This window comes from Xyrauchen texanus, unplaced genomic scaffold, assembly GCF_025860055.1.
Source record: "Xyrauchen texanus isolate HMW12.3.18 unplaced genomic scaffold, RBS_HiC_50CHRs HiC_scaffold_620, whole genome shotgun sequence".
Classification (NCBI taxonomy): domain Eukaryota; kingdom Metazoa; phylum Chordata; class Actinopteri; order Cypriniformes; family Catostomidae; genus Xyrauchen; species Xyrauchen texanus.
In genome coordinates, this window is record NW_026266600.1 from 3,462 (window position 1) to 23,944 (window position 20,483).

Below are 20,483 nucleotides of genomic sequence, written 5' to 3' on the forward strand. Positions count from 1 at the left end.
TGTTTCTTGTTCGAGCAGGCATGCTGCCTGTGGCTCTTTTAAATTTGGAATATTTACAGAGAGTCTAACTGAAAAAGCTGTGTGTGAACGTCATGTTTGGATTGTCAGGACACGCTATCAGACTCACTGTGGAGAAGTGAACACTGCTTTATAATTATCCTGTCATAGCAGGAGTTGTTCTCTGTACTGCACCCTAATATATAGACCCACTGTACACAATGCTGCATACAGCTAGAACAGACAGAATCATGGGCCAAATCAGTGCGTCATTTAGAATCAGGGACTAAGGTACATTCTCACAAACACTGGGTTCTTCTGAGTTTTTTCTTTTTAATTTCTTCTTATATGCAGGTGCCCAAAAAGTATGTGGACACATAAGCCACATTTAAAAATGTATGAATGTCTTTACTATCATAACCATTTTTTACAATTATATTTTATATATATATATATAATCACACAGTATCTCACAAAAGTGAGTACACCCCTCACATTTGTGTAAATATGTGATTATATCTTTTCATGTGACAACACTGAAGAAATGACAGTTTGATACAATGTAAAGTAGTGAGTGTACAGCTTGTATAACTGTACATTTGCTGTCCCCTCAAAATAACTCCACATACAGCCATTAATGTCTAAACCGCTGGCAACAAAAGTGAGTACACCCCTATGTGAAAATGTCCAAATTGGGCCCAATTAACCATTTTCCCTCCCCGGTGTCATGTGACTCGTTAGTGTTACAAGGTCTCAGGTGTGTTAAATTTGGTGTCATCCCTCTCACACTCCCTCATACTGGTCACTGGAAGTTCAACATGGCACCTCATGGCTAGGAACTCTCTGAGGATCTGAAAAAAAGAATTGTTGCTCACATAAAGATGGCCTAGGCTATAAGAAGATTGCCAAGACCCTGACACTGAGCTGCAGCACGGTGGCCAAGACCATACAGCGGTTTACAGGACAGGTTCCACTCAGAACAGGCCTCGCCATGGTCGACCAAAGAAGTTGAGTGCACGTGCTTGGCGTCATATCCAGAGGTTGTCTTTGGGAAATAGACGTATGAGTGCTGCCAGCATTGTTGCAGAGGTTGAAGGGGTGGGGGGGTCAGCCTGTCAGTGCTCAGACCATACACCGCACACTGCATCAAATTGGTCTGCATGGCTGTCGTCCCAGAAGGAAGCCTCTTCTAAAGATAATGCACTAGAAAGCCTGCAAACAGTTTGCTGAAAACAAGCAGACTAAGGACATGGATTACTGGAACCATGTCCTGTGGTCTGATGAGACCAAGATAAACTTATTTGGTGTGTGGCGGCAACCAGGTGAGGAGTACAAAGACAAGTGTGTCTTGCCTACAGTCAAGCATGGTGGTGGGAGTGTCATGGTCTGGGGCTGTATGAGTGCTGCCGCCACTGGAGAGCTACAGTTCATTGAGGGAACCATGAATGCCAACATTTACTGTGACATACTGAAGCAGAGCATGATCCCCTCCCTTCGGAGACTGGGCCGAAGAGCAGTATTCCAGCATGATAACGACCCCAAACACACCTCCAAGATGACCACTGCCTTGCTAAAGAAGCTGTGGGTTAAGGTGATGGACTGGCCAAGCATGTCTCCAGACCTAAACCCTATTGAGCATCTGTGGGGCATCCTCAAACAGAAGGTGGAGGAGCACAAGGTCTCTAACATCCACCAGCTCTGTGATGTTGTCATGGAGGAGTGGAAAAGGATTCCAGTGGCAACCTGTGAAGCTCTGGTGCCCAAGAGGGCAACATATACATTTTACAAATTATATTTTTACTGGTTTTTCATGTCACATTTTAGCTTTCAAAATTAAAAGCATCCATGTATTCAATCAGTATATATGATCTTATATTGAATGTATTATTTTGTTACATGTTTTTTTTGTAACCATTTGTAGGGATGCAGACTGATTGCTATAAAAGGAGGGAAGAAATGCTTAAAATCATAGTGTTCTTGTTAGCAATGGTTATCTCTTAAGGAAGACGTGCAGCCATCATCGCTTTGCATCAAAATGGCCTCAAATGCAAGAAAATTGCTGCAAAGAATATTGCACCTGAAAGAACCATTTACCGGATCATCAAGAACTTCAAGGAGAGAGATTCAACTGCAGTGAAGAAGGCTTCAGGACGTCCCAGAGTGTCCAGCAAGCGCCAGGACAGTCTCCTCCTGAGGAGTCAGCTACGGAATCGTGACACCACCAGTGCAGAGCTTGCTCAATATTTGCAGCAGGTTTGGGTGAGTGCATCTGCATGCACAGTGAGGCGAAGACTTTTGGACAATAGCCTGGTGTCAAGAAGGGCAGCAAAGAAGCCACTTCTCTCCAAGAAAGACATCAAGGACAGACTGAAATGCTGCAGAAAGTACGAGGATTGGGCAGAAGAAGACTGGTGCAAAGTTATTTTCTCTGATGAAGCCCCCTTCCGTCTGTTTGGGACATCTGGAAAATCGATAGTCCAGAGAAGAAAAGGTGAACGCTACCATGAGTCCTGTATCGTGCCAACAGTGAAGTATACTGAGACCATCCATATGTGGGGTTGCTTATCATCCAAGGGAGTGGGCTGTCTCACAATTCTGCCCAAAAACACTGCCGTGAATAAAGAATGGTATCAAAACGTCCTGCAAGAGTAACTTCTCCCAACGATCCAGGAGCAATTTGGTGAGGATCTGTGCATTTTCCAGCATGATGGAACACCATGTCACAAGGCAAGAGTGATAATGAAGTGGCTCAGAGATCATTACATTGAAATGTTTTATCCGTGGCCAGGCAACTCCCTGGATCTCAATCCCATTGAGAACCTGTAGTCAATCCTGAATGATTTATGCTTGAATTACTGTTCATTTGTTGCTACGCTATCCAGTAGAATGGTTAACAATAAAGTTTTTCTTAATAAATGTTCATTTATATTGAAATAATGTGTAGTTAGGTATTTGTGTTTCTTATTAAAGGGTACCCATAAGTAGTTCCACACAATAATGTGAAGATATTCTAAACTGATTATGCAAAAAACAACACTGGTTTGGGATTGGGATCGGTATCGGCTGATACTGCGATTTCAGAAATCGGAATCTTATCGGTGCATCCCTAATACTATTTACAGGTATTTACATTGATTTGTTGAACACGTGTTAAAAAACTATGCTGTATCTTTAAGAAAGACGACATTTCTGTAACCAGACTCTGTAAGTGCATGTTAACAAGAGAGACTGAAACCGCTTTATCTCATCTGTTCTGTGTGATTAGAATGAAATGTTTTTGATCAACATCTGACCATAAAGAACAGAAAGGGTATTAAGAGACATTATTCAGTGACACATGGGTTGTGTGAATTTCACATTACACAGAACAACTTTTACTCTTAACATGCATTGAAAGGTCTCTCTGCTGAATACTCCACCACTATTCTACACAATCACTAGTGTGTGAAATCTGAACATTTACCAGCCAGTTGCCAATATGCATTTAAGTCGCATAATATGCATGGCTTGAAATTTGGTTGCTAATACAAACAAATTTTCTCTCATTGTAATAGAGGGTCATGCCTAGAGGAAAAGATCAATCTTGGAATTTAATAATCGGCAGCATGATCATTCACAAAAGATTGCAATGCATCAGAAAATCAATATTTGAACCACCCTTAATTAACAATAAACATATAACATATATTTGTGTGTAATATGTATGCAGTTTCAATACATAATGTTAATTGATGGAATACATTTTAGAATACTTGGGATTTGTTAATTTTATGTGACCAAAATGATGAAAAACGAATGATATAATAACAATTAAAAAATTCATATTTTCATAATGTACCAGGATCAAAGTCACCTGTATAATTGACAGCATTAGTTAAAAGAATTTCTTTCACATGTAGGCAAAATAGACATTATAACTGAAATATTCAATAATAAATTGGAATTCAATTGACATTTGTAATCAAATCGAATAAAGAAATCTGTATCAAAACCCAGCCCTATTAACTATGGACATGGACATTGTCTCAATTTTGAACAGTATATGTATTGGTTTATAATTGAAAACCTAAGAATTTTTTTTTTGTAAAATGTTTTGAATAATTATTACTCATTTAACCTGTGAACACTACTCAATTCATTATGCTCACAAATGGTGTAGTTTCTCATGCCTGGTGATCATCTTTTCTCCTGGTTGCCATTCCCTCTACAGACCTAAATGAGAGACATGCAGGGGCTTAATTTTCGCCCTCCTTCACCCCAAACATCTCTAATGAGTGGAGTTTGGTCTAGGCAGTAATGACACTCCGTATGGGCCATGCCTTTAATGACTTCCTGTTCTTTACAACTCCAGCACCTCGGGCAACTTTCTTGTACAATCAGGGAATTTCTGCAACACTAATATTATTGTGGACATAGAAGACAGCTGTATGGTTCAAACAAACAAGCTACACAGCTTTCTTATTTGATTGTGCTGCATGAGTTGGCATTTTTTACGGTGTCTGTGTGCGTGCGTGCAAATGTCAATTCTAGGGTGCTATAGATTTTCCCTGTAGATGCCAATAGCAGGTAGTAGGCTTATTTAGCATGTGTGCTGCTGTATGTTCACAAACGCAGCAAGCCCAATGTGAGTATGATTTTGTTTGACAGTTTTATGACAGAGAGCTGAAATTATGGATGTATTTTCTGTACTCCCCCTCATCAACCATCAGTTAACAACACATAAAATTCATATAATTACATCTCGGTTTCTATTCTGAAGTATGAATAAAATTTTCACTTATTTTCTTCTTCCTGTTAAGGCTGAGTTGTAGCCACGCTCACTCAACCGAACATATTCATGAGGCTTTGGTGAGAAACACGTGAAAGCCAGAGAGGCTGAGTTTCACTTGCCCCCATAAAAGCTGCACAGTCTGTGTTTTTACACTCATCTCAGAGGCTTTCTACTGGACCAGTGTTCAGGCAATGGTCAAGACCACAAAAGCCTGAAGAAGCATTTACAGACATTCTATTAGTCTGTGTATGTGGGACAATCCACTTAAATCTTAACAAATTTATAGCTTGAGATTTGCCCAAAACTGCTCAGTTTTGTCTTAAATGTTTTCTGCTTCTTCCTTTTTTTGTTTTACTTAATAGGAATAAGTATAAAAGTCACACAATGCAAAATATTTAAGTGTAACCATATCTGTAACACCTGTACCTTCTTTATTGTTTCTACTGTACATAATATTCATTTGATGCTTGATTTAACTTGAGAAGTTATAGATTTTAAAATTCTAGATCAGAGCTTTATTCAGTGTTCACATATCAGGGAATTTTACAATTGTGTTTACTGGCCTGGAAAAATCATGGAAATAAAAAAGACGTTTTCCTTGTGTGGAGTAAAACTTGGCTCACAAGCTATAGTGATTTCTGTTTTCTGAGCAAATTGTTCTTTTGAGTCAGTTTTTTTCAAGGAATTGGTTAAACCGATTTGCAAACTGGTCTGAATGATCCATTAACGAATCAGTCAGAATTTTGAACGACTTTTAAACATCCTTGAACATGATTGATTGGAAAAGTGGTGGGAAATTTTTGTTCTTTTTTTATTTTTTATAAAACTGTATAGATTTAGAATGTCATATAAAACAGTAAGGTTTTATAATATCAACCATAGCAACAACTCAGTAACAAGTTTTGAGGTTTCCGCCAAAAACGATATTACTACAGTCAGTATATGTTGTACTATATATTATATTGTTGTACTATATATTATATATATAGTACAACGAGAGTGGTGGTGGTGTAGTGGTCTAAGCACATAACTGGTAATCTGGTAATCAGAAGAACACTGGTTCAAACCCCACAGCCACCACCATTGTGTCCTTGAGCAAGGCACTTAACTCCAGGTTGCTCCGGGGGGATTGTCCCTGTAATAAGGGCTCTGTAAGTCGCTTTGAATAAAAGCGTCTGCCAAATGCATAAATGTAAATGTAAATATAAATACTGGCAATTCTCTCATCATTTACTCAGCCTCATGCCATCCCAGATTTGGATGACTTTCTTTCTTCTGCTGAACACAAACAAAGATTTTTAGAATAATATCTCAGCTCTGTTGGTCCTTACAATGCAAGCAAATGGTGATCAGACATTTGAAGTCACATAAAAGCCATATAAAAGTAATCCATATGACTCCAGTGGTTAAATAAATTCTTCAGAAGTGATATAATGGGTGTAGGTGAGAAACATATAAATATTGAAGTCCTTTTTTTTTAACATAAATCTACACTTTCTCTTTAGTTAAAGATTTTTGTAGCTTCAAAGGTCTGGTCACCATTTACTTGCATTGTAAGGACTAGCAGAGCTGAAATATTCTTCTAAAAAGCTTCGTTTTTGTTCTGCAGAAGAAAGAAATTAATACACATCTGGGATGATTACATTATGAGAGAATTTTCATTTTTGGGTAAACTATCCCTCCCTTTAAGTCATATATATATACTCAAGTCTCTATCTTTCTCACAGGTTGGCTGGAGTACTGCTCGTGACTACTACACGTTCCTGTGGTCACCTCTTCCAGACAACTATACTGAGGGAACTGCAGTTAACAGATCTGTGGTCTTCCAAGGTAAAATACAATTGTTTGAAATTGGTTTCATACAACCATTCTTCAGTGAATGCACTGCCAGAGAGAAGGACCCTCAAAATGTGTGTTTAGAGATTTTAATTAGTAATGACAGATGCAGTTAAATAGGACACACTGCTGCCTTCTATTAGAAGGCTGTAGTTGTGATTGGCCAGTTTTACTGGATTGGTTCAGGTCACATACTGGAATCTTTGTGAGGGATTAGAGGGTTTATGTGGCATAAGACAGGATTCCTTATAGTCGATTAAGAAAATATACAATTGAATTAAATATATGAGCATTAATAAATTAAGGATATGAGCATATCACAAAGTGTGTTTATTAGTCCTACAAAATATGTTCTTCGTTTGATTGATGCTTCAGTACCTTTTGGAAAGTATAAGCTGCTTGTTTTCCTTCAAAGATAGGGGTGTTGTATAAATTCTTATTCTTGGGGACTTGCAGGTTACTATGTCCCAAATGATGATGGCGAGTTCTACCAGTTCTGCTATGTGACGCATAAGGGAGAGATCCGTGGAGCCAGCACTCCATTCCAGTTCCGTGCCAACAGCCCCACAGAGGAAGAACTCATGACAATGGAGGATGAAGGTGGATCGGATATCCTGGTTGTCACCACCAAGGCCAGTTACCTGGAGGTGATGAGATATGTTGTTTAATTTATAAACATGTTTGAGCACACGTGCAGAAATTAGACTTTTATTATCAGTTTTGCTGTCAGGCTTGACACATTTATTTTTTCTCTCCCAGCAAAAAATTGAGCAAATTCAACAGGAAAAGAAGGAGCTCTTGGACAACCTGGACCTGCTGCAGAAAGAGAGGGAAGAACTGATTGAGGAGAAGAACAAACTACAAAAAGAATATGAGCAGGAGCAAGAGGGCAGCACTCAGCTCAGAAAAGAAGTGCAGGTGAGAAATAAATAAAAGTAAAAAAGAAGTGAAAAATGTCCAGGTGTTTTTGCCTTGACTTGATAATATTTTGGAAATAAGACCTGTGAGAAAGGGAGCACCTTTTTACTCATTGGCATAATTGTTTTCATGGAAATCTTCCTCTATCTTGTACAGTTGACGTTCAAATGGTTTTAGAGTACACAGGCTGTCAGCACCCCCTAGTGAGAGTCTCTCTGAAGGCGCTCTACATAAAATAAATATAATAATCATACTTCACAGATTTACATGACACATGCTATCATTAGCATCATTGCCATTTGTTCCTTTTTTAAGTGGCAGTGTTCATGAAGTATAAAAGTATCAGCTCTCAGGCAAAACTGGTTTAAAGATGAAAAGAAGCACACCCGTTCCTGGCTGTTAATTTTATGACTGCACTTTTATATGTTTTTTTTTATGTGCTGCTAAAATAATTCAAAAAATTCTGCACATGAAGTGGTGCTGCAGAAGAGACTGGAGTGGGATTTGGAGACCTACATTCCCAGAAAATGTTTGCAGATTCTCAGAGACCACACACAACCATAACACAAGAGCCAACAATCTATTCTTCCATGCTTTCTGTAGCTGAACAAAGCTGTTAATACAACATGCTTATGACCAAATGAATCACTCTATATGGCTCATGAGTTTCCTCTCTTATCTGTGTGTGTGTGTGTACACACAGGAGTTACATCTCTCTGCCCAGAGCTTGCAGGAGGAGAGAGAAGTGGTGAAAAGAAGAATGGAGGAGAGTACTGCCCGACTGTTGCAGTTAGAGGAAGATCTGATTGGAGTCACCCAGAAAGGCCTACAGAAGGAGACTGAACTGGACTGGTGCGATTTCTTACCATAATGACTTTACAGCCACAAACAGCCAATCAGACCCAACTTCTTCACTTACAATAACAAACCATGGAACTGTTTTATATGCCTTTAGATTACATAAGAAGATATCATATCTTCAGATTAGACTATAAGACTCATTAGAATATCCATTGCTTCATTTTAGAACTATGACCACTGTTTATTTTATTTTTTCTGGATATGTTCATTGCATGCTGATGAGAGTGTGGCTGAATGACTGATCTGTTCTGATTTTACAGCCTGAAGGATCGAGTGAAGAAGTTGACCTTGGAGAAAGAGGCTCTTGAGTGTCAACTGAAGAATGAGAAAGATGAGAAGGAGCTTTATAAGGTAATGCCACTCGCTCACTATCTCATACGCATATCATTATCGTTTTCTCAAAAGAAATGAAACTGCACCCTCACAGTTGAAGAAATGCTCTCCTTGCCTCTATATCTCTCTCTCATATTTTCCTTTATCTATTTATTTGATCTCAATGTAAAAAAATAAATGCCAGCTTTGAGCTTTCTTTTTTAAAAAGGCTTGTTCAGATTTAACAAAGGTCTGTATTCCACATCTTCGATGATAAATCGAAGTTAACTAAGTTAAATCTTGCTCTTTTCGTAATTACTGTAACTCACACTAGGTAATTCTCACTCTCCATCACTCACTCTTATATTCCGTCATTCTTGTGGCGGGCACAGGATCTGGCCATTAACGCTGGGCTGTAGCCAAGGAAACACAGCAGGCCCACACTTCATAGCAGCTGCCTGGGGCAGAGAAAGAGAAGGGTGGGGGTGGAGCAGAGTTGCTGGACTCTTACTGCTGTGTTATAATTAGGTTAAGCTTGCATACTTCCTTACCAGGCAGAAATATACCTCTTTGTAGAGATGTACTGTATGTGAAGAATTGGGGGCACATCCTGGATCTGGATTGGCTTTGATTCACTGCTAGTTTTATTTGCCTTGTGCCCAGGTTATTGCACAACAAAGGAACAAAGAGAGAGATGGACAGTCTTTTTGAGTTGTCTTGGTGTGTGTGTGTACATAGATTCACCTGAAGAACCGGGAGCTGGAAAACACTAAGCTGAGTACCGAACTGCAGATGCTGAAGTCAGTGGATGTGAATAAGGAGAACACCATTGCTCAGTTGAAGGAGGAGCTCACCAGATTCAAAGCATGTCTGGCAGAGAAAGACAAACAGCACCACCAGCTACTGGCCAACAGTTCACCCTCGGTATACACACAAAGAACCTTTGCTTAACATACATCTCATATATTGTAGTGATATATCTCAGTTCAAAACACATTATTATGGCCTTAACTGTGGCCTAGTTGTTAACGCACATGCGCCGACACATTAAGCCATGTTGCTCATGTGGGTGACGAAAGTCCAAGTTTGGCTTGCATAATTTCCTGATTCATAAGTTCGTAATTTTTTGTGCGTGTGTTTGTCAGAAGGATTGCCAGGCTCTTAGGGAGCAGCTCAGGCGGAAAGAAGAACAGTTGCGTGACTATTCCAGCGCCCATGACAAAAGCATGGCTGAGCTTTACCGTGTCCGTCTGGAGGTTGAGTCATTCAAAAAGGGCCAGGCAGAGGCCCAAGCTGAGTGCAGCCACCTGGAAAAGCAGCTAGAAGAAATGAAAATGTCAACCCAGCAGAAGGCGGTAAAGAGATGCCCACCTGTTTTAATATTTTATTATGTTTATTAGGGGTGTAACGGTTCTCCGGTAAAAAAGGTTTGGTTCGCCAACCACAGTTCGGTAAGCATTTGCTCTGCGGTTCATCTCTAGTTTAATAATGCATCTGGATCATACAGTTTGGTAAAGAAAATAAAGCACCAAATAGACACGAGCAGTTGTAACCTCTACTAAGGCACCTGTATGGCTCTGTAGATGGACACCCTTGCCTGCGTTTCACATGGGTCAACATTCTACAGAGAGAAGCTGTCCTATTAACTGTTAGTATGTTAAATCAGTTGATGACATCACAGTTCTGCACTCATTGGCAAAATGGCAAGTGGAGAAATCAAGTCGCAAGAGAGAAGCCCCTGCGTCATTTGAGTCTCCTGTCTGGGAACTTTTTCTATATGCAATCAATTACAACAGCTATGGTCAAAAAAACGTTTACAAAACAGGCCATGTTTGCAGACATTTTTGACGCTAGTGCCACTGGTAATGCATCGTTATTTGATTAGCTATTTACGGTGACATCACCCGAGGATATATAGCGCATGGTGCGCACAGAGTTGCAGGTGAGCCCGAAACTGCACACAGACACACTCCCTTCCATCTTTAAGCAGGCACTCGGTGCTAGTTCGGACAGACATGAAACAATAATTAAAGCCAAAGTTATGTTGCCCTTCCTCCGTTGATGAAGATGTTGGATTTACTCGAGTCGCGTTATTCACCTCCATATATTAATAGCATGTTTATTTCTATAGTGATGTACAGATTATGAACGTTGTATATACATTGAGTTGAGTTTGAAATGCACTTTTTGTTGATGCATGTAGCTTTATAATGCAGGTATTAAGTTAAAATATTGAGTTAGTAATTAGAGAGGGTGAAGAGTAAGGACCCAAATGAAAATTAACCATGGTTTTACTATAGTAATATTGTAGTAACCATGACTGTTAATAACAAAGACTGTTGTCACCATGGTTTTCTTAGCAGAAATCATGGTTTTGATAGAAATAATCATTGTTTTACAACAGTAATACTGTAGTTTCCATATAGTAACCTTGATTTGACTATAGTATTGTAAACATGACAGAAACCATGTTCATTTTTTGGTTACTATGATTTTACTACAAATACAATGTTTAAACTATGGTTACTGTAGTTAAACTATTGTGTTTTGTAGTGAGTGCAAATCTCTTGAAGTCTCTTTTACCAGAATATTTTTACTTTGGATTTGGCAGTAATATTTTTTCCCCTGAACATAACAAATACCGAACCATACCAAAACCGTGATACAAACCGAACCGTGAGAAATTTGAACTGTTACACCCCTAAATTTCATGGAAAAATTACCAGGACAGGATTACACCTCTTATATAAACACATAAGTCCAGAATGCCTGAACAAGAAATCCCTTAATGTTCAGGGAATAAGTCTATACCTTAGATTACACTCTGTCTTCCCAAGTAGCTAAGGAATATTATGAACCTTTTATTTTTATTTTTTATTTTTACTACAGTGTGAGGAACAAGTAAAACAGCATTGCTCTGAAAACATGGAGAACACCATTGCTCAGCTGAAAGAGGAGCTCACAAGAGTCAATGCCTGTCTGGCAGATAAAGACAAACAGCATCGCCAGCTACTGGCCAGCAGTTCACCAATGGTACTGACACATATCCTATATTTCAGTGATATATCTAAATTCAAAACACATTATAGTCAGAGCCATTGTCTAGTGGTAAACCCACATGCTTTAATGATGCGAGTTTATGTGTGCCTTGCCTCCCCCCCTATGTAAAAAATTCAAAATAAATAAATAAACATGGATTGGTAAAAAGTTGATGGTTTGTGTTTGCCATTGTTTTAAGTAGTGATAGTGTTCGTATTTGTGTGTTTGTGTATATGTTTGCAGTCACATACAGTAACTTTGTGTGTTCGTTAGGGGGAAAGTAAAGCTCTTCGGGAGCAGCTCAGGCAGAAAGAGGAACAGTTGCAGGCTACGCAGCAGCAGGTGAACATGCTGTCAGCTGAGCTGCGTGACTCTTCTAACGCTCGTGACAGAAGCATGTCTGAGCTTTATCGTGTCCGTCTGGAGGCTGAATCCTTAAAGAAGGGACAGGCTGAAGCCTGCACTGAGTGCAGCCACCTGGAAAAGCAGCTGGAGGAGATGAAAAACTCAACCCAGCAGGAGGCGGTAAAGAGATGCCCACCTGTATAACTTAATGACCAGGACAGGATTAAACATCTTCTTTAAGTCCAGTATGCCTTAGTCAAAGCCCAGAGTGTTCAGGGATCAAGTCCATTCGATATCAGCGTTATTATATTTTTTAATTGTAATTTTTTATTTCAATTTCATTTTTAAAATTGTTTCACTTTTGTTACTTTTAACTCGGGGAATGTTAATTTTAGTTTAGTTTTAGTATTTCAGGGCTGCCAAAGTTCATGCGTTTACTAATCATTTAAATTTATGTTTACCAACATTAATTTTCCAAGTGCTGATTAGATTTATTGTGATCTAGTGTAATGAAGACAAGTTGTAAAGTTTTTTTAAATTGTGTTCACTGTGTATCAAAACTAACAATAATTCACTTTTTTAATTATTTTAGTTTTGGAGTCATTAAAATTTATTTTAGTTCATTTTGAGTTTTTCCAATCATGTAAGTTCTTTATATTTTATTTCATTTAATGAAAATTTATTCATTTAATTTTTGTTTTAGTTTTTGATAACGATAATAATTGCTCTTTAGTCTGGTTAAAAGAAACCTTTTAAAGGTGCTTTAAGCGATTTCACCTGTTCTACTTCAACAAGACTGAGCTGTTGAATTAGCCATGCACCTCTTTCCAAATCCCAAACCTCCAAAGATATCAAAATGAGCTTTATTGAGAGCAGAAATGGTTGTTAAAAACAACAGCTGCAAAATAGCACCTTCAACTGACAACTGTTATGAACATCATGGTATAAATGCATTTTGCCTCAATAATTAGCTGCAACTACTATGAAAATGCACAAAATGATGGACAGACAGAAAGCGTCATTGTCTGCAGACACATTTTTGTTTGCTGTTTACACAGTCTAGAGACTGCTGAGATATCTCAGGACACTAATTTCAATATCTTTCAAGGAATACCTTTCCATGAAAAAAAAAGGAAAAGAAAACTTTAGTTATAATTGTAAGTGTATTGTTACTACAGGTATTCTTAACCTAAGAGGTTTTATGCAACTGGGCCCAGTTCCCATTGTGTTCACAACATATAACTCTGTTACTAAGGAATGTTAGGAACTGTTCTCTCTGTTGTTTTGACAATTACTGAATAATCACTTTCTCAACAGTGTAAGGAATTAGAAGGGTCTACTGTAACTGAACTGCAAAAGGAGGTTGAAGATCTACGGCTCAGACTGCAGATGGCTGCTGAACACTATAAAGACAAATATAAGGAATGCCAGAAGCTACAGAAACAAGTGACCAAGCTCAGTGAACAGCAAGGAGTGAGTGAACGCCCCTAGCATTCAGATTTTTTCCACTATACTTTGCAACTGTACAGTTGTTCCACACTGAGTTTTATTAGTTGTTTGCTAGTTTTTCGACTTAGCCAACCATTTTGTTTTGTCTCAGGTGAAGAGAAGTCCGGGATCTGAAACAGCAACTGGTTCTTTGTCTGCCAGTCCAGAATCATCTGCACCAGGTAAGTTCATACTAAATGGGTACCATTTTATATTGTTGAGTCAGGTATAATATTAGTTGGAGGGCATTTTCAACCTAGATTATTCAACTTGGTCTCTCGACATTATATTGACATACTGTTGTGCTCCTTGGACTGCTAAAAGGAAGCCCAGGTACATCAGATGCAGTGCTAGATGCCATCATCCAGTGCAAGCTGAAAACAGCAAGCAAGGAGCCAGACAAAAATGACAAATACCGAAAATGCAAGCAGATGCTTAGTGTAAGCAGCTTTCTCTTTCTTTCTCTGACATACTGGATCTGCTTAGTATATTAATGCTTAGCACACTTACCTGCAGGAGGAGAGAGAGCGTTGCAGCATGATGACCGATGATCTCACAAAGATGGAGGTGAAACTGAAGGAGCAGATAAAGACCAATGAGAGTCTGAGAATGCAGCTGGCTGCTGAGGAGGATCGTTATAAGGTCAGCGCCCCCTGCTGGTGCAGAATATTACCCTCCAATCACATCCGGGTTAAAAAATTGGTCACCTTTAATCCTATGAGCCAGGTTGCACAGGACAGGTTTAAAGCACATTTGTGATTTATATGCTGTATTGATTTACAATACCACTGAGATCATTTATGTCGGCAGTTTGAATGTCGTTGTTTGAGTGACACATTTAAAGTCAGATGACAACCAAAACCAGTACAAGTGTAATGAGTTTAAGTGACCACTGTTCAGTCAGACGTAATTTTTCATCAGATCTTAGAGTTCAGACCGAATGCATTCTTTCACTAACCTCATGCGACCCCGCATACACATGCTTGGACATTGTAATTTGGCTTCGCTATATACAATGCATAATTTAATTTCATTTAAACCAACTGATCTCAGTACAAGAGACTCTGGGCTTTCAGTTAGCATTTTGATGTATGAAGTCTTGTGACAAAACAACATGCTGCCGATCACAGCGGAGTTTGTCTTTGGGAGAAACAGCAAAAATGAAGTTAGTATGAAAGTACAGTGCATTTGAACTGTTGAGAGACCAGTGCAGACAGACAGCACACTGGAGGTTAAGTCATTCAATAAATAGGGAGCATCCTATAGCTTTCCTATGAAGCCAAGTGCATTCAATCCTTCCTATCAAAGTTCAGTGTCAGGCTGCAGATGATGTTTGAACTACTCAACATGTTTGGGCAGTCATGGGACAATGGTAATCAGTACATTGACTCAGAATTTTATGTTATTTTAACATGGTCAGCAGTGACTGGACGATGCTGGCCATTACTTGTATGTCTTATGCAAATTTCTGATAAGTAAAATGTTTCAGTGCTAGCTATCACTTGTTTTTAGTCATTAGTGATTTTGTCAAACCAAGTCAAATATATATATATATTTATTTTGTATAGTTTTTATATCGTTTTTTGTTCTTGTGATTTTTCCCAAAACACATTGTTCCAAAGTAGCTTTACAGAAAATCAGCTGTGATGTCTGTAGCATCTAAAATAAAATTATAACCAATACTTCTGAAAACATAATAAACAATTTGATTTAAAAAACTCTTTTAAAAATAGACTTTCTATAGCTCGGTATTCTATACAATTTCGAAATGTAGTCTCACTGTGCACATACTGTATATAATAATACTGGACATACATTTTTAGGAAAACTATTTAAAAAAAATGTGCATGCTTATTATGTGCGTGTAGTTGCAAATCAAATAGGTAAATGGAAGATGTACACAGCAGACATGCAGCACAATGAATGGAACAGAATACAGTTGTTAAAGTTCCTGTTAACTTTACAAACTGCTTCTAAAAAAACAGCACTCTAGTGCAAGATGCTGATTCTGCTGCTGCTGCAAAAAAAAAAAACAGATGTGGTGCAACGGTCAAAGACATCCGTGGATTGAAAAACAGTGCAGACAGATGCAAAAGTGCATTGTTGTGAACGGCCCTTAATACTGCATTTTTTGTCTGAAATATAGCCAGCTTTGAAGTCAACTTGAAATCAAAATAGATCACTTCCTGGTGTTTTTGTGCATGATTCATTGGTTTATGCTATTGCAAAGATGATGTTTCTTTTTTAAACCTTTATTAAAATGGAATAACTTGCTCCAAGTTACTTTCTTTTTGTCTGATGTTACTAAGGATGCACCGATCGATCGGCCACTGATCGGAATCGGCCGATATTCATCTTAAATCATCGATCGTGCCTAGATTTAGAGCGGATCTTTTTTGCAACACGCAGGGAATCACACATACACTGCTACTCTAATAAATGAGTGCTTTCTCAGCGCTTGAAGCATGACAGAATGGCCTTTTGAAATCGGAATCGGCCATGAAAAATCATGATCGGTGCGTCCCTAGATGTTACCAATCTGTCTTATTTTTTAACTGCTCCACTCCAACAACCTAGGATGTAACACACACGTCTCCGTACCTTATGACATTCATTATTTATCATTTTGAAATGCAGAATGTTACAGAATTCAAATTAGCTGGGAAATGCTTTAGCAATTCTGGAACTACACAAAGGGTAGCTGTGCTGTTTTTATTTGAACTGTTGTAAGTTTTTGTTCAAAAAGACTCTGATTTGTACATATGGTGGAAACTTGATCAAAGATAAGCAGTCCTTCAGATGTTCTGATAACAGATCCAGGACGACCTTAGTACCGTTTTCTCTTCACACTGTTTACGGCTGCTCTGACTCAAACACAATATCATTGCCTTAGCACAAACACACTTGACAGTACTGGTTTATGAGCATGTCACTGAGGAGACTGACTTTTACTGCTGTTTACATGAGACATGGAGACAGTGGAGGAAGGACAGTTGGAAGTCCTGGGATCAAGACAGGATAATGCATCTGCAGGCTTCCTCCCCACGCAGCAGGAGACAGAGCACTGGACTCGGTTCTGTTTAAGTAGTAGGGTCATGTGCAGATCAGTGGTAGATTTTGGCTAAAGTTTACTGTTTCTTTGAATGACTCAAGTGGAGTCATGCCAAGCTAGATGTAAATGAGTGATAGCGAAGCCATCTTGTTGCTTAAGAAGGAGCTTTTTGTTTACTGACAGGCAAATAATTCATTGAAATCACTTGGTTTATAGATTTATCCCACAGCATCTGTTGCAATGGTCTAGATTTTTTAAAATGTCTTTATTCATGTTTTTAGCTAATGAATGTCATTATTTCTCGGCTCCCTGGAATACTTGATTCTGATTAGTCAAGTGGTGCATTCTTCATTTTTGTTTGACTACTTAACTGTATAATTAAGAGTTGTCTACTATATAGCTCTCTCTGATCTTTCCTTTTGCATAATAAAATAATTTGAACTGCAAAATTTAATGTCCATGAAATTATGTTTTCATATCCTGAAACTATAGCCCTTTGGGGTGATACAAGACCCCAACCATTAGGTTAATTTTGCAATATTGACCATACATTTTCCCGTACGCAATTTTTTTCTCTCATTCCAGAACAAAGTGGCAAGCTTTTGCAAGACGATTTCTTATATATTTACTTTTTAATTCATGTTTTTGACAAATAAATCTCAATATTAATGGAATTTTTATATTACAGAGCCAGATAGCAGAGAAAGGCCGGGAACTGAAGGAGCTGAAGGACAGTCTTGTTGCGTTGACCAAAGAAAAAGAGAAACTGGAAGGGGTGCGTGCTTTCATTTTCATCTCTGCATGGCATCTAAAAGTGCTGTTGTTTTCGTTGCTTGTTTTTTATTCTCAGAATCTGGTTTGGGTTTAACATATCACTCTAATTGGTGAGCAGTGCAAGTGGGTCCTTATTTTCCATTCAATTACCCTGGACCACAGAGAGGGATGCATAGTGGAGGTACAACACAAAACTCGACGCTCAAAAAGCAAAATGACCCAATTTGAGGTTGAGACTAAATTAAATTGGCGCCTGCAGAAGACTTCAATAAAAGTCAGAGATCTGCCTCCCTTTGAACAGGCAGAGGAGTTTTAATGAAGGGCCTAATTAAACTGTTTGTGTGAGGGTGGCGAGTAACTCTTTGTCTTGGCCACTTCTCGGTGTAGTGTGTGATGTATTGTCTGGACTCAAAGATGGAGGAAAGAGGAATGAAGGAATGGAAAAATGGGGCCTGATTATTGTCAATACATCACGCCTGGCCTTAAATGAGGCTTTTCTTTCAGTTTTGTCTTCTCTGTGCCAATTTCACCCAATTTTGCTTTGCATTAATTAATTTACATTTATTTTGCAGTTGAAATTTGTGGATCAGGTTGTTAACCACTGGTTTTGACAACCGTTCTAAAAAAAGGCTTTGACAAAGCCAACATTAAACAATGTTTTCTGTGTGTCGTATTAGGAGTTGCAGAGGAGTGTCAGCAGGGAGGAAGAAAATGGAAAGAAAGATGGCAACCTGGATGTGCAGTCAGTTTTCTTGCAGTACCCCATGCCTTACCCTCAGGATGACCCATCTCCCCTGCTGGTGCCACAGCGCCCAGCTGATCTGATGTTTGGGAACCCATACTCTTCTACTGACTCCAGGGGTATCTATATACCTATATCTATTACTTGATTAATCTCTTTGACCTGAATGAAGAAAAACATGTATAAACGATGGAAGAAATAAGAGCATTGCATTTTTAAGATGAGTAGTCAAGTTCTGTTCTGTTTATTGCTTCTAATTTTTTAAACGTGAGAACACATCATATATATACGTCCCTTAAGAAGCACCCAATTGGGGTGAGGGAAACCTGAAACCAGCTCAGTTATACAGGGCTTTCTTGAGACAGATTAGTCGAGTAGTTTTTCAGGCACCTTCTAACAAGACGATTTAAAAAATATGTAGTTCTGGACATCCCAAATAGAAATGTCAAAGAAGGAACCCTGGAGTAAACCCTACTGTGTTCCCCACTAGTTTATGTGCATTGTTTGACCCTTTAAGGTCTGAAGGTGTTTTTAAAGATCTCTTTTTTCAGTGGAATGCCCAAAATCAAAGGCTTATAACTAAAAACAAAAAAAAAACAAAGAGGGTCAGTTGATTATGAATTTTTCAATTTTTTATTATGACTTAAACAACTGCTGAAAAATCACACCAAAAACTTGAGCCAAAAAGTAACTTTTTTTTTGTTGTTTTTCTGATTTGACATTATATATCTCAGGGTGTAAATAAGGTAGCTCTAAATAACTTTCACATTTTGTTCCCAATCATGACCAAATAAAATTTTGTGTTCAAATGACAAAGCTATCAAAAGATATAGCATTACAAAAATGATTTATCCTAGTGTCCATAAATGTCTCCCAAGTGTCCAAAAGCCTCCCCAAACAAATAAAACATAATTGTACATAAGAACTAATTTCAAAGGTATGCTTTCACTCCAAACCATGCAGGCATGAATAACGATAGCTCACTCAGTTCTATTCTGTGTCATTTGAGTCATCATTGAGTTTGTGTCATGAACTGGGCACCATCACCTGGTGGCAATATTTTATTAGAGTGAACAATCCTCTCTGTCCATATTTGGATGACTTTTACCACTGGTTCAGTGATCTGAATCCTAATACGATTGGTTTAGCGTTCCATGACACTGGACAATGTACTTTTATGTACAATTTATGATGAAGTCATCTGATCCAAAGCTAATGTGTTTTTAGCCAGATAGAACATTATGCGCTGTGCACATTGTGCTTTGTGTAGATGATCTATTGATCTATGCATCCGATTACATTGTGTGTGGACTTATTTTAAAGATAATGGCATTCTCTTTATGGTATGTTATATTTAATTTTCTGTCTTAATTGTTATAAGTGAACATATGGCACATGAGCAGCACCTGTTCACATGAAACATGTATGTCAAAGACATATATTTAGCTATTACTTGCTGTATTTTTGTTTGTGAGTTAGAAGTGAAAATGCAGCTAATAAGCAACAACTTTTTTTTACATGTACTCACTGTATTTGTGTTTGTGAGTAAAACAACTGGTTGTATTCTACTCTTTGAGAGCTTTCCAATTACATATGACACATGGCTATTTGATGTTTTTACCGATTACAACAATACGTACAGTGATTTAATTATTTTTTTTTTTATAGAAATGGGACACTTCTTATTTGTCTGCGAATTTCAAAGCACTTGTTTAGTTTTGGTCATAATGCCTACATGTATTGTAAATTCAAGTACACAAGTAGAAATGTGTTTTTCAAGCTGGCAAACTCCTGGTTTGTCACATATTTGTTTGAGCTACAGGGTTTGTCTTACATCATTGTTTCATTCCAGATGTTAAGGCATTAAAGTGTTTCCTTTCCTGATAGATGGAGCCGATGGAGAGTTCTCTGATGACCAGATGCCCCGACTGCCCCCTGTTGGGCCTCCATCCTGGGACAGCAATGTGGTCTGCATACAGCCTTCCCGTAACCTCAGTCGCCCTGATGGACTGGAGGAACCAGAAGAGCCACAAACCACTGTGAGTTAATAACAGCTGCCTCCGCATTAGAGGTGATATAGAGGAAGGATCAGGATTTTAATCACATCAGATGCAGATGGACCTAAACTCTTCTTCAACTCTTGTCTTACATCTCCTTTTCTTCTCTCTCTGTGCTCTGCTGTGTTGGCTTCCGGCAGGGCTTAGCTTAGCTGGCATTATTAAAGCCCTGGTTACCCAGAGCAGAGTCAGTAAGGAAGTGCTCACAGTCTTGCCCCACTGCACACTGCTGCTAATTGGGCTTGTTAGCCTTGCTTGACAAACAGTGGAATCTCTGAATTAAAACATGTA

At 38.5% G+C, this 20,483-nt stretch overlaps 1 protein-coding gene across 1 annotated transcript; it reads left to right on the forward strand.

Annotated features, from left to right (window-relative positions):
• Window positions 1–6,495: 6,495 nt before the first annotated feature.
• On the forward strand, window positions 6,496–20,207 carry LOC127642446 (tax1-binding protein 1 homolog B-like; the record flags this gene model as incomplete). The annotated part of the gene is made up of 16 exons (XM_052125062.1): window positions 6,496–6,598; window positions 7,061–7,251; window positions 7,364–7,522; window positions 8,226–8,374; window positions 8,644–8,734; window positions 9,434–9,619; window positions 9,841–10,050; window positions 11,585–11,728; window positions 12,008–12,259; window positions 13,397–13,552; window positions 13,680–13,749; window positions 13,892–14,007; window positions 14,084–14,209; window positions 17,308–17,394; window positions 18,071–18,254; window positions 20,023–20,207. Coding segments are annotated over 16 exons (2,385 nt in total), but the record flags the coding sequence as incomplete, so codon positions are not given.
• Window positions 20,208–20,483: the final 276 nt, after the last annotated feature.